Source organism: Dipodomys merriami, unplaced genomic scaffold, assembly GCF_024711535.1.
Source record: "Dipodomys merriami isolate MVZ:Mamm:240054 unplaced genomic scaffold, mDipMer1.0.p SCAF_69, whole genome shotgun sequence".
Classification (NCBI taxonomy): Eukaryota; Metazoa; Chordata; class Mammalia; order Rodentia; family Heteromyidae; genus Dipodomys; species Dipodomys merriami.
Window position 1 is genome coordinate 6,958,617 of NW_027206279.1, and position 13,075 is coordinate 6,971,691.

Here is a 13,075-nt window from a genome sequence, read left to right on the forward strand (position 1 = left end):
TGATGTCCGGGGCATCGCTATGTTGTGGTATTGGGCTGTTATCGTTGCTTTCTTCCCATCTCCTTAGCACAGACGAGAACATCTAAGGAAGCTTCCCAGTCACTCCTTCCTGGCTGCCCTTCACCTGCTTTCCCTCCTAAGGGTGGGTGGTCGCCCCTAGCAATCCTCAAAGACAACAACAACAACACAAACCTTGAGAGGCCCGGCCTAAGACAGGAACACTCTATAGAGAGTATGGAGCAAAGGAACCCAATAGGTAATTGCAAGGAGGGACCGTCACCCAGGTGTGACCACCATCACCCACGCCGCGCTAAGAGATAAACCTCGCGAGATAACACTGCCAAGGGGGACGAGAGGAAGCCCCAGGGTCTCGCGAGAAGAGGGGGGGGCTGTCGGAGGAAACGGACGGACGAATGGCCCCCTAGGCGACCCTAGCTTGGTGGGCGGGGCCAGACAAAACCCGCCCCCTTCCGGCTCCTTTCCCCGCCCCCCCAACCCTGAGGTGTTGGGCCGGAGGGGGCGGGCGCGGCGGGTGGATTTCTCTCTCCTTCCCTTTCTCACTCTCTTCCTCTCTCTTTCTCTCTGCTTTTCTCGGTTTCCCTCGGCGGGTGGCGAGGGTCTGGTGGAAGAGCCTCCGGGACGCACTTGGGCCGGATTTGAGGGGGGGGGTGGGGGGGCGGGGAGGGACCTGCGGCTTGCGGCCCCGCCCCCATCTCCTGCTCGGCCTGGCGAGCGGCTAAGCCCGCCTCCCGCTCCGGCCGGCCTGGGGGCCGCGTCCCCGGGGCACTCTCGTCAGTCTAGGCCTGAGCTTCTGCTTGCCGGTTGTCGGCGGGCGGCCGAGGTACCCCCCTCCATGGTGGGTTTCGGGGCCAACCGGCGGGCTGGCCGCCTGCCCTCCTTCGTGCTGGTGGTGTTGCTGGTGGTGGTGGTCGTCCTCGCCTTTAACTACTGGAGCATCTCCTCACGCCACGTCCTGCTTCAGGAGGAGGTGGCCGAGCTGCAAGGCCAGGTCCAGCGCACCGAGGTGGCCCGCGGGCGTCTGGAGAAGCGCAATTCGGACCTCCTGCTCTTGGTGGACACGCATAAGAAGCAGATCGACCAGAAGGACGCCGACTACGGTCGTCTCAGTAGCCAGCTGCAGGCCAGGGAGGGCCTGGGGAAGAGATGCGAGGATGACAAGGTAAGGCCAAGCCCGTTTCCCTGCACCCCCCTAGTTGGTTTTGTGTTTGTTGTTTTGTTTTGTTTCACCTCGGGGGGGGGGTGGATGTTAGCCTAAGCAGTGAAAGTCCGAGCCTCTCCAGGATCGCAGCCTTGGTTGTCGCCCATTTAAAACCCCCTAACAAATCGCAGTGTCTGTCAAAATTTTCTGGTTTATCCGTGTACCACCGTTATCTCTGTCTAGTCTCTTGCTGGGGACTGGTTGTTAAGTTCTGGTTTTCAGGAGTGGCCTATGTGTGCATGCCGCCTTTTCTTCTCAGCTCAGCTGCTGAGCTGGCAGTGGTAATCATTTTGGCCTATGTGGCTGCAGATCTGGAGAGTGCGAGGTTTCATGTGGCTATTGAGGTGTCATCATTATTCTGTGCATACTGAGCAGTATGTATTTAAAAAGTGAGGTCTCTTCTAACTCCTTTTGGTGGTCAACATATTTTTGAAGCAGTTATCACTTCTTAAATTTTTTATAGGTCGATAAGCATCAGGTATTATTGCCTTTTTGGGTGTGTATGATCAGTGTTATATGGAACCGGCATAGATATATAAGTCACACTTGTGATTTGGACATAGTTAATCCCTCATTCTCTGCAGAATTTGAATTGTTAATGAAATTAGCCCAAATGGTGGAATCTAAAAATAAGTTCTGAAGAACAGAATCTTATATCTGTGTTCTCATCATTTCAGAAAGAAAATAAAATGAAATTGTGTATATTTGAATAGCTGATAGGTTTGGTGTTATATGTAGGTAGAAATTACAAAGTTCTAAATTTAAGAAGTTTAAAACTGAATAGTGATCATACCTGCTATTAAACAAGTATTTGTGCTCACCATTGTGTGGTTAGTTATGGTCTTAGTTTGTGACTTGACGCAACTTCTGGTATAGCAAGAGTTGTGAAAATGTTGGGGTGAGATAATAGATGCCTTCCTTTTTGAGCTCATTAGTAATCTTTGCTTTTGTGTGTGTGTAAGTTCCTATTATAATTCTAAGTTTTTTACCTCCCATTTCAAAATCACTTATAGTAAATCATTATGAATTAAAATCTCCATGAGATTTCTCCAACTTGCTGATTGTTCTCATCCTATACGCTGCTTTGTATTTTATGAAGATTGGGGGTCTTAGGTAAGTGCTTCCTTATAGCTGTCCTTATCATTTCAGAGAGGGCAAGGGATCAGCAAACTATACTACATACAGAACTCTGAAGACACAACTCTGAAGATAGTAGGCAAATATCATGAAAATTTGGAGTATTAAGGACTTCAGGTTGTGCACAGTGATTCATGCCTATAATATCAGCATTTGGGAAGCCAAGACTCATTGACTTCTGGGCTACAAAGTGAGACCCTGTCTCAAAAACAAAATCAAATTAGATCTTCAGACTTACAATGGTTAAACATCACTATAACATTCTTCTCAGTAATCTCAAAGATAAATCCTTTCTACTACATACTCTAGAATTCATTTCTTTTTTTTCTCATTAAAAATTTTATTACTATTATAAAGGTGACATACAGAAAGGTTATGTTTACATATATCTGGTAAAGAGTACATTTCTAGAATCCATTTCTTCTATCCATTGTACTATTATTACCAATCTTTTTCAGTAGGTTTTCACGTTTCATTGGTTGCTTCCTCCCCTCCCCCTCTCAGCCTGAGTGTTGGGATATTAGGCATGTACCACCATTTCTTTTCTTTTTTTTTTTCCTTTAAAAATTTTTTTATTGTAAAGATACTGTACAGAGGGGTTACAGTTACATGAGTAAGGTAATGAATATATTTTCTATCAAGCATTGTTACCCCTCCTTTGTTTTTCCCCTATTATCTCTTCCCTCCCCCCCCCCAGCACCTCCCCCTCCCCCGAAGTTGTAAAGTTCATTTTTTAACATAGTGTCCTGTACATCTCATTGTTACAATGGGTCAACCTGTACCCTTGTTAAACCACCATTTTTTACTATGTTTACCTTACAACAAATTTTCAACAAAATTTTAACTTAAGGAACTTTCTTTTTTGGTCAGTTATGGAGCTTGAACTCAGAGTCTGGATGCTGTCCCTGAACTTTGTGCTCAAGGCTAGTGCTCTACCACTTTGAGCCAGAGCTCCACTTCCCTTTTCCCGGTGGGTAATTGGAGATAAGAGTCTCAAGGTCTTTCCTGCTCAGGGTGGCTTTGAATCACAATCCTCAGATCTCAGCTTCCTGAGAAGGTAGGATTAATGTGTGAGCAGCCAGTGTGCAGCACAAATTTTAAGTTCTGTGAAGAAGGCTTATCCTTTAAATTTAGTGGGTTTCTGTTAGCAATTAGTGTTAATATGTCATAACTGATTCATGCATCACCCCATTTCTCAAATTATTTGGAAATATTAATCCCTGGTATATGTGAATGTTAACTTTGGAAATAGGCCTATTTAGATTTAATCAAGTTGCTTTGAAGTCCATGCCTAGTCTACTATGACTGGTGTCCTTGTAAGAAGAGTAAACAGAATTAAACTGGAGATATGGCTTAAGTGGTGAAGTGCCATCCATGAGCAAAAAAGCCAAGCAAAAGGTGGAGGCCCTAAGTTCAAGTCCCAGTACTATCCCCCCCCCCCAAAAAAAACCTTTTTGATTTGTTGTTTGATAATTTGTCTTCTATAATATTACTATACTGTATAACAATATAGTTTAGTGGAAAGAACAAGGTCTTTTTGAGTCAAACAAACCTGGGTTTACAATTTTGCTTCTTTTTTTCTTTTAACCTATTCAATCTGTTTCTTCACTCAAAATAAAGAATATTGATGAAATAAAATATGTAAATAACAATCTGCTACAAACCTTGACATAGGCCTAGGCTGGGAAGGTGGCTTAATTGTAGAGTGCTTGCCTGCATGCATGAGGCCCTGGGTTTGATTCCTCAGCACCACATAAGCAGAAAAAGCAAAGCTGGAAGTGGCGCTGTGGCTCAAGTGGTAGGGCGCTCGCTTTGAGCTGAAGAGCTGAGGGACAGTGCCCAGGCCCAGAGTTCAAGCCCCATGACCGACAAAAACAAAAAACCTTGACATTTACTAATATCCCTTTCTTTGGTTCATTGATATATTCTTGACAAAGTTTGGGCTTGTATTATTCTCCTAAAATGTATTAATTCTGCTGAAGAAATACATATTGAGTACCTGTTGAACTATGTATTAAAATGGTCTTAAAAACGTCCCTACTAAGCCGGGCGCTGGTGGCTCACGCCTGTAATCCTAGCTACTCAGGAGGCTGAGATCTGAGGATCACGGTTCAAAGCCAGCCCGGGCAGGAAAGACCGTGAACTCCTATCTCCAATAAACCACCAGAAAACTGGAAGTGGCGCTGTAGCTCAAGTGGTAGAGCGCTCGCCTTGAGCTGAAGAGCTGAGGGACAGCGCTCAGGCCCAGAGTTCAAGCCCCACAACCGACAAAAACAAAACAAAACAAAAAAAAAAAAAAACGTCCCTACTATTCATTTATCTTCTTTTCTTTTCTTTTTTTTTTTTTTTTTTTTTTTTTGGGTCCAGTCATGGGGCCTGAACTCTGGGCCTGGGCGCTGTCCCTCAGCTCTTCAGCTCAAGGCTAGCACTCTACCATTTGAGCCATAGCGCCACTTCGGGCTTTTTTCTTTTTGCTTATGTGATGCTGAGGAATTGAACCCAGGGCCTCTGGCATGCAAGGCATGCGCTCTACCACTGAGCCAACTTCCCAGCCCCTATCTTCTTTTCTTGTTTACATTTTTCTCTTTTATTTCCATGATAAGAAACTGAAGGATCTCAAGAGGTTCCATAGAAATCATAAAACAAGATGCTTCTTGAAAAATTATGGCTAGTTGTAGAGAAGGGAGATAAAACAAGTATTCATTTACATAGATTATGCTATAACCAATAATTGCTTTGGATACTTAAGGAGTGTGTTTTCTGTGTGCACTTCTTTTTATTTGTCTAAATGTTTCAGCTTGACTTTTTTTGGTGAATTCTCATTGATCTTAGCTCTGGATTGTAATCTCAACAAACAATGATTATGTCTATCTGATGTGCAGCTTATTATCTAATAAATGCTATTTTATGATAATAGAAAAATGATGGCTAGGGTTTGGTTATTTACAGAAGTTCCTTTCCACACTGTAGAGAGAAACTTTTTCCTAAAAAAAAAAAAAAATATTTGATAAGAATAAAAAGATAAACTGGCCGGGCACTGGTGGCTCACTCCTTTAATCCTAGCTACTCAGGAGGCTGAAATCTGAGGATTATGGTTACAAGCCAGCCTGGGCAGGAAAACCCATCTGACTCCTATCTCCAATAAACTTCTAAGAAGAGGCTGGAAGTGGCGCTGTGGCCCAAGTAGAGAGAACTAGCCTTGAGCAGAAGAAGCTCAGTGACAGTGCCCAGGCCCTGAGTTTAAGCCCCAGGACCAGTAAAAAGAGAGAGAGAGAGAGAGGGAGGAAGAGAGGGAGGAAGAGAGAGAGAGAGACAGAGAGAGAGAGAGAGAGAGAGAGAGAGAGAGAGAGAGAGAGAGAGAGAGATTCCTAATGCCTAAGTGAGAATATCCAACATGCCAATCATCAGGGAAATGAATATTAAAAACACAGCTAGAGCACAAGTTGACAGATAAGTAAACGTTATAAAGCCTCTCTAACCTGAGTGTGGAAGAAGACACTGACCAAGCCAGAATGTGGGACAGAATCAGGTTAGAGAGGTTGCAAGCAGTGTCAGCTGAAGGAAACCCACAATTCCATTGATATAAACACACAGGAATTCCCAGTGGTACTCACAGGAGGAGATGGGGTCGGTGCAGTGAGCATGTGTAGTGTCTTCAAAGTGAACACACTGCATGCCCACATGCAGAAGGTTGGGGAGATAGTGCATTCATGAGGCAGAAAGTACCCAGCATGAGGATTCACTGGTGTCTGATAAGGCTGTCTTTTTTTTTTTGCCAGTCGTGGGGTCTGAACTCTGGGCCTGGGAGCTGTCCCTCAGCTCTTCAGCCTAAGGCTAGTGGTCTACCACTTGAGCCATAGAGCCACTTCTGGTTTTCTTGTGGTTTATTGGAGATAAGAGTCTCACGGACTTCTGGTTTTCTGGTGGTTTATTGGAGATAAGAGTCTCATGGACTTTTCTGCCTGGCCTGGCTTTGAACCGCGATCCTCAGATCTCAGCCTCCTGAGTAGCTAGGATTACAGGCATGAGCTACTGATGCCTGGCTTAAGGCTATCTGTTTTACAGGATCTTCAGGATGCTGCAAGACATAAGAACCCCCCTGCCCGTGCCCCCCGCCCCGCAAGAAAACCAAAAAACAAAACTAGAGATTTAGAAACATCCTATGCCTGATGGGTTCTTTTTTTTTTTTTTTTTGGGTCCGGTCGTGGGGCCTGAACTCTGGGCCTGGGCGCTGTCCCTCAGCTCTTCAGCTCAAGGCTAGCGCTCTACCACTTGAGTCACAGGGCCACTTCTGGCTTTTTTCTTTTTGCTTATGTGGTGCTGAGGAATCGAACCCAGGGCCTCATGCATGCAAGGCAAGCACTCTACCACTGAGCCACCTTCCCAGCCCCCTGATTGGTTCTTATTTGCAGTTCCACCTCCATCTTGGTACTCAGATGTCATGGCAAAGACCAAGGTCTGTGAAGTCAGAATTGGCAGTGTCTAGCGAGAAGTCTGGGGTATAAGGGCTCTGAGGCCAGAGATTGAGTCTGGGGCATCCTGCATGCCCTCATGCACTGCATCCAGGCTTTTACTAAGCCTGACTAAGGCTAGAAAAGGGATCTACTGCTGGGGAAGGTACCCACAATAGAGAAAAGTGGCAGAAACCTGGGGACCTAGGATCATGGACTCTACCCAGATAGGGACAGGGACAGAGTCACAGGCTTTGAGGCAGATGGGCGCAGTGTGGGTTCCCCAGGTAATTGTTGTAGTTGTTGCTGGAGATGCTGATTTATCCCAACCAGATCTAAAGCTAAAGCTTTAGCCTTTCAGCCAAGGCCACTCCAGTCCTGTTAGTGGGGTACTTAGTCATCTCATATTGTTTCCTCAGTTGACACAGCTGCTCCCCTCTATAAAGTGTATGTTCTGCTGATGCCCTTAGAGTAGTGGAGGAACTAGGGGTACTGTGGGAGCCTGGGATACTTGGCAGTCCAGTCTGTTCTTAAGTGTCAGGAAGCAATTCTTACAGCATACCATGTGATATCTGACTTCTGAAGTAATAGGAAATACCTTCTAAACTATGATTACATGAGCAAGAATAACTTCTGTTTATTCTTTTTTTAAATTTTTTAAAATTATATGGGTATTCTTTTCTAAGTAGTTGTACAAAAGAGTCGGGTTATGAGTACAATGCGTTTCAATCAGTCACCCTTTCCATTGTTCTCCCATTTTCTCCATCCTATCCCTACCTTCATGTTACATAGTTCTGTTTTTATATAGTGTCCATGCAATATAATGACTTGGTTTATCCTTCCTCCCTCTGTTTGTGTGCGTCCCCATTGCTTCCCCCAACATGTTTCAGCTTCCTGGCATTTGTTTTGTTAGACAATATGTTAGGAGCAACTATTGTTTATAATTTTTGGATAAGAGTTAAGATTTTACTATTTTATTTGTTTTCCTCAAAAGAATTTCCTTGGGTATGTAACTTTTTTTCCATTCAGTACAAGGTGGAGGGGGATGAAGATATGACATGAGGGAGATCTTTCTGATGATAGAGTAGTTGTGTGTCTTGATTGCAATTGTGGTTACAGAAATGTTCATAAATGATAAACTACTAGCGTAGCACAGAAATATACATACACATTTTATCAGTATTGTTACATAAGATGTGCCCACTGGCAGTATTGTGTGTGAAGGTACATATAGCATAGGTCTATATGCTATCTTTGCACAGATAATCTATAACTATTTCAAAACTCAAAGGTTTAAAGAAATGTTCTTTAGGAAATGAATTGTATTTATCATTTGCCACTGTGTCTGATTAGTATGAATCTGAATGTGTCTTAGTGTGAGGTAGGCAGTCTATTCATAGTATTTTAGTTACATTTTACAACTATATGAAGCTTGTATAAAGCAAGAATCAGGTTTGTGTATAAAAATCTCAAAATATCCAAGGCCTGATTTTAATTTGTAATTGAATGGTGAGGTTTTTTGTTTGTTTGTTTTTGTTTTCTGTTGGTCATGGGGCTGGGCACTGTCTCTAAGCTCTTTTGCTAAGGCTAGCACTCTACTGCTTCAGCCACAGTGCCATTTTGGGTTTTCTGGTGGTTAATTGGAGATAATAGTCTTGTGGGGACTTTTCTGCCCAGACTGGCTTTGAACTGAGATCCTCAGATCTCAGCTTCCTGAGTAGCTTGGACTGTGCCTGGCTGAATGGTGAATTTCAATTCCAGGCTTGCTTTTTTTTGGTGGGTTGTGGAGCTTGAACTCTGGGCCTGGGTGCTGTCCCTGTGCTCTTCAGCTCAAGGCAAGCACTCCACCGCTTGAGCCACAGCGCCACTTCCGGTTTGTTAGTGGTTTATAGGAGATAGGAGTCTCACGGTCTTTCCTGCCCAGGCTGGCTTTGAACTTCAATCCTCAGATCTCAGCCTCCTGAATAGGATGACAGGCGTGAGCCACCAGTGCCTGGCCAGGCTTGCTTTTTTAGTCTTGTTTTGGTACTTTTTTTTTTCTTCTGGTGCTGGGGCTTGAACCCAGGGCCTTGGCACTGCCCCTGAGCATTTGTGCTTAAGTCTAATGCTTTACCACTTCAGCCACAGGTCCACTTCTGTTTTTTTGGTACTTAATTGGAGATTAGAGTTTCACAGACTTTCCTGCCTACACTGGCTTTTGAACCAACAATCCACAGATCCTCCTGAGTAGCAAGGATTACAGGTGTGAGCCACCAGCATCCAGCTTTTGGTATGCTTTTACGTTTTTATTGACTCCTAAAGGATAGTGACCATGATCCTGAGTTCTGGATATGATACTGCACACAGAGGTGGCAATTTGATAAACATTGATTACTGTTGATTTGTCTTTAGTTATTTCAAATAATTCATTGCTGAATATAGAGTTAATGAGTGATCTTTCTGATAAGATGTTCAATTCAAACTTAAGAATATTTGGAAGTTGACTCACTATATACCATGTACAAGGAGTATTCTCATGCAAATTTAAAATAAGCACTAATAAATCAACAATTCTTTTTTTAAAATTTGGAGGGGTCAGGTGATGGGGGCTCATGCCTAAAATTCTAGCTACTTAGGAGTCAAAGCTGGTTTGGGCAGGAAAGTCCATGAGACTCTTATCTCTAATTAACCACTAGGCTCAAAGTGGCCAGCCTTGAGCAAAAGAGCTCAGAGATGGTGCCCAGGCCCCAAGTTCAAGCCCATGACTGACAAAAATAATGTTGGGAGCGTATAGAGATTTTTTTCATTTATGATCAAGCTCAAAGTGAGTATGAACAAAATATTTATAGAACTTTCTCTATAAACTATATTCTTTTTTTTTTTTTTTTTTTTTTTTTTTTTTTTTTGTCGGTCGTGGGGCTTGAACTCTGGGCCTGGGCGCTGTCCCTCAGCTCTTCAGCTCAAGGCGAGCGCTCTACCACTTGAGCTACAGCGCCACTTCCGGTTTTCTGGTGGTTTATTGGAGATAGGAGTCTCACGGCCTCTTCTGCCCGGGCTGGCTTTGAACCACGATCCTCAGATCTCAGCCTCCTGAGTAGCTAGGATTACAGGCGTGAGCCACCAGCGCCCGGCTTATAAACTATATTCTTATATATATATGTATATTTTTTTATTGTGAAAATACCGTACAGAGGGGTTACAATTACATGGCAAGATAATGAGTACATTTCTTATCAAACATTGTAAACTGTATTCTTTAGTAAAATGAAAACTTCTTTTTCAGCTTAAACTACAGAACAACATATCTTATCAGATGGCAGACATTCATCATTTAAAGGGTAAGAAATTTACCTATAGAGTAAAGGTAGAGGCTACTGCATGTATATAACCTTCAAGAACTAAGGAATGATAAGATGGCTGAATGACATACAGTTGTCATAGCAAAGCTCCTCTGGCAGTTTATCCAGATTTGTCTTAAGACGTAATATTTATTAATACATAATAAATGTAACTTTAAATTTGAGGTCTGTATCTTTAATTTTGTTCATGGAGAATATTCTTGCAATTAAATGTTCTTAAGGAATCTTCAACGAACATTGAACTGTAGCTTCTGAGGTTATCACATTTTTAGAAAAATCACAAAAGAGTCCTTCTGTATAGAGTCTGTTCAAATAATCCACTCAGGTTTAAGGATACTGTGGATACTCTAGGGACAGAAAGAAACATGGAAGCTAGGCAAATATATCATAAATAAATGTAACATACTAGATTTTAAGATACATAAATACAAATGAAGCATTGGGAGGTAACTAAAGCTTTTATAGAAAAAAAGGAAAGCACGCCATCCTGTGGCCTTTTGGAGTTTCCTCCTTGAGGAACTCTCCTCTCTCACACCCTTTGCATAAACAGAACTGGTTATTTTTGAAACCTTTCCTGTGAGCTGGTGTCTCACACCTGTAATCCTAGCTACACAGGATACCTGAGGATCACAATTTGAAGCCAGCAAACAAATCCATGAGACTCTTATTTCCATTTAGCCAGAAAAAAGCTGGAAGTAGAGGTGTGGCTCAAGTGGTAAAGCACTATCCTTGAATGAAGATGCTAAGCAAGAGTGTTAGGCCCTGAATTCAAGCCTACTACCTGCACCAAAACAAAACGAAACTAACAGAAAAGTGTAAAGGAGTGACACGTGCCTGTAAGCCCAGCTCTCTAGAGGCTGAGACAAGAATTTTGACTTTGAGGCCAGGCTGGGCTAAAGATAACAGCAACAACAAAAGACACCCTGCATTCTGTACTCATAATGAATTTATTTTAGAAGTTTAATATTGGGCTGGGAAGGTGGCTCAGTGGTAGAATGCTTGCCTAGCATGCATGAAGCCCTGGGTTCAATTCCTCAGCACCACATAAACAGAAAAAGCTAGAAGTGGCACTGTGGCTCAAGTAGTAGAGTGCTAGCCTTGAGCTGAAGAGCTGAAGGACAGCACCCAGGCCTAGAGTTCGAATCCCCCTACCCCTCAAAAAAGTTTAATTTTTTTTTTTTTTTTTTTGGGTCCGGTCATGGGGCCTGAACTCTGGGCCTGGGCGCTACCCCTCAGCTCTTCAGCTCAAGGCTAGCGCTCTACCACTTGAGCCACAGCGCCACTTCCGGCTTTTTTTCTTTTTGCTTATGTGGTGCTGGGGAATCGAACCCAGGGCCTCATGCATGCAAGGCAAGCACTCTACCACTAAGCCACCTTCGCAGCCCCAAAAGTTTAATATTTTCTACTTCTATAAAATAGATTTAGAGAGAGAAAGAGGGAGAAGTGTGTGCTTTTTTTTTGGACTGCTTAATGTTTACCTACATATTATAAAAAGACGTGCAATTTAAAAAGTATTTTAGGTTGATATAAAACAATTGAGGTTATATTGTTTTATAGTAAGTCTTATTGGCCATGGGTGGGTTGTAAAAAATAATTAAATGTGTTATTAATGATGTAATTTAACTCCCTAAGGGCATGTATAAAGAAATTGAGAAGTGTGTAATTAAAAGAACAGCCATAGGTTCCCAATAGTAAACTTGATGCCTTTTGCTTCTTACCTGTGTGGACAGAGCAACTTGCTGAGCTGCGGCAGGAGTTTCTTCGACAAGAAGACCAGCTTCAGGACTACAGGAAGAACAATACTTACCTTGTAAAGAGGCTAGAATATGAAAGGTAAGGTGTTCCATCTAACTAAGATTTGTGAATCTAAAATAAAAAGATCCAGCTTTTAGGTTAACTCGCTTCTTCCTGTCTGGCTTCTATTTTTCTCTTCTTCTTTTCTTAGATCTTATAAATTCATATTATTTTGTCATCAGTGGCTCTTGTGAATATTTATACGTTAACCGTACAAGGCATACAAGGCATGCTAAGTTTGTGTTGTTAGAGTCATCATGAAACAAACATCTTCCAGGTTTTTAGTCTTACCAAATTAGATATGACAAAGATTGACAGGAGATTCTGTGATTCTGTGTGAGGGGCCTGCAGTAGGTAAAGTGAGCCCTGGGGGGGTCCTCAGTTCACTGAGGCCCTGCGAGTACTGGCTGCCTCGGCTCTGCCCTTGAGCCTCCCCGCTTTACTTGCCCACTCAGGGAAGATGTTGAGAGCATCTTGGGAATTTTTCTAAAACTTGAAAACCTTTCTAAAATATAACTTTCTAAAAATTTAAAAAATTTTAAATTTATATCCAGTTTTGGAAAAAAGGCATCTTTTAAATTTTTACACCAAACATTAGAAAGATTTGCCATGTTCTAAAACAGTTTATACTTTTGGGAGTCATTGCCAAAGGTTATTGGTATGCACTTATATTTGTGTATATTATCCTAACTGTATTCACTACTTTGTTGTATACCTACATTTTAACATATATAATATTCCAGCATATTAATATATTAATGTTTGCTTTGTCTCTACCAGTTCCATAATTAGAATTAGATCACTGTAGTTTATCTTTCCTCACTACTAAGGCTATCACAGCTTTAAAATTTTTTATGCAAAAAGAGATTTCCTATCTTATTTTGCTAGCGTATATTCTCAAATATAGACTTTCTGAGAAGGAATATTTTACCAGTTTGCTTGCTTTTCTCTTATAGACACAATTTATAAAGTAATAGAGTAAGAATCATTTTTGTCTTTCCAATTTCTACTTTATGCCTTCCCCCCCCCATTAAAGGTTGAAATATTTAAAAGTTTTAGCTAAATTATCTGGCTTTTATCATTTCTGCCACTGTCCTCTGAGTGTTTTAATATTTTCAATGCAAGTGTAGACAGCA

At 42.2% G+C, this 13,075-nt stretch overlaps 1 protein-coding gene and 1 long non-coding RNA gene across 5 annotated transcripts in view; one reads left to right on the forward strand and one right to left on the reverse strand.

Moving 5' to 3' along the window:
• The first annotated feature begins 698 nt into the window (after positions 1-698).
• The window catches only part of Golm2 (golgi membrane protein 2), a 44,172-nt gene continuing 31,795 nt past the window's right edge, over positions 699-13,075 (forward strand). The window contains exons 1-3 of one of the 3 annotated variants that reach the window (XM_070005997.1): positions 699-1,180; positions 10,070-10,124; positions 11,876-11,978. In XM_070005997.1, coding sequence (XP_069862098.1) covers positions 854-1,180; positions 10,070-10,124; positions 11,876-11,978 — 485 coding nt within the window. In that variant the 5' untranslated portion in view covers positions 699-853. The remainder of the gene's footprint in view (positions 1,181-10,069; positions 10,125-11,875; positions 11,979-13,075) is intronic. The other 2 variants (XM_070005996.1, XM_070005998.1) reach the window with 2 other exon arrangements.
• LOC138816299 (uncharacterized) overlaps positions 10,319-13,075 on the reverse strand; it is a 40,168-nt gene continuing 37,411 nt past the window's right edge. For both annotated transcript variants that reach the window (XR_011368605.1, XR_011368606.1), the window contains exon 5: positions 10,319-10,492. This is a non-coding gene — a long non-coding RNA (uncharacterized lncRNA). The remainder of the gene's footprint in view (positions 10,493-13,075) is intronic.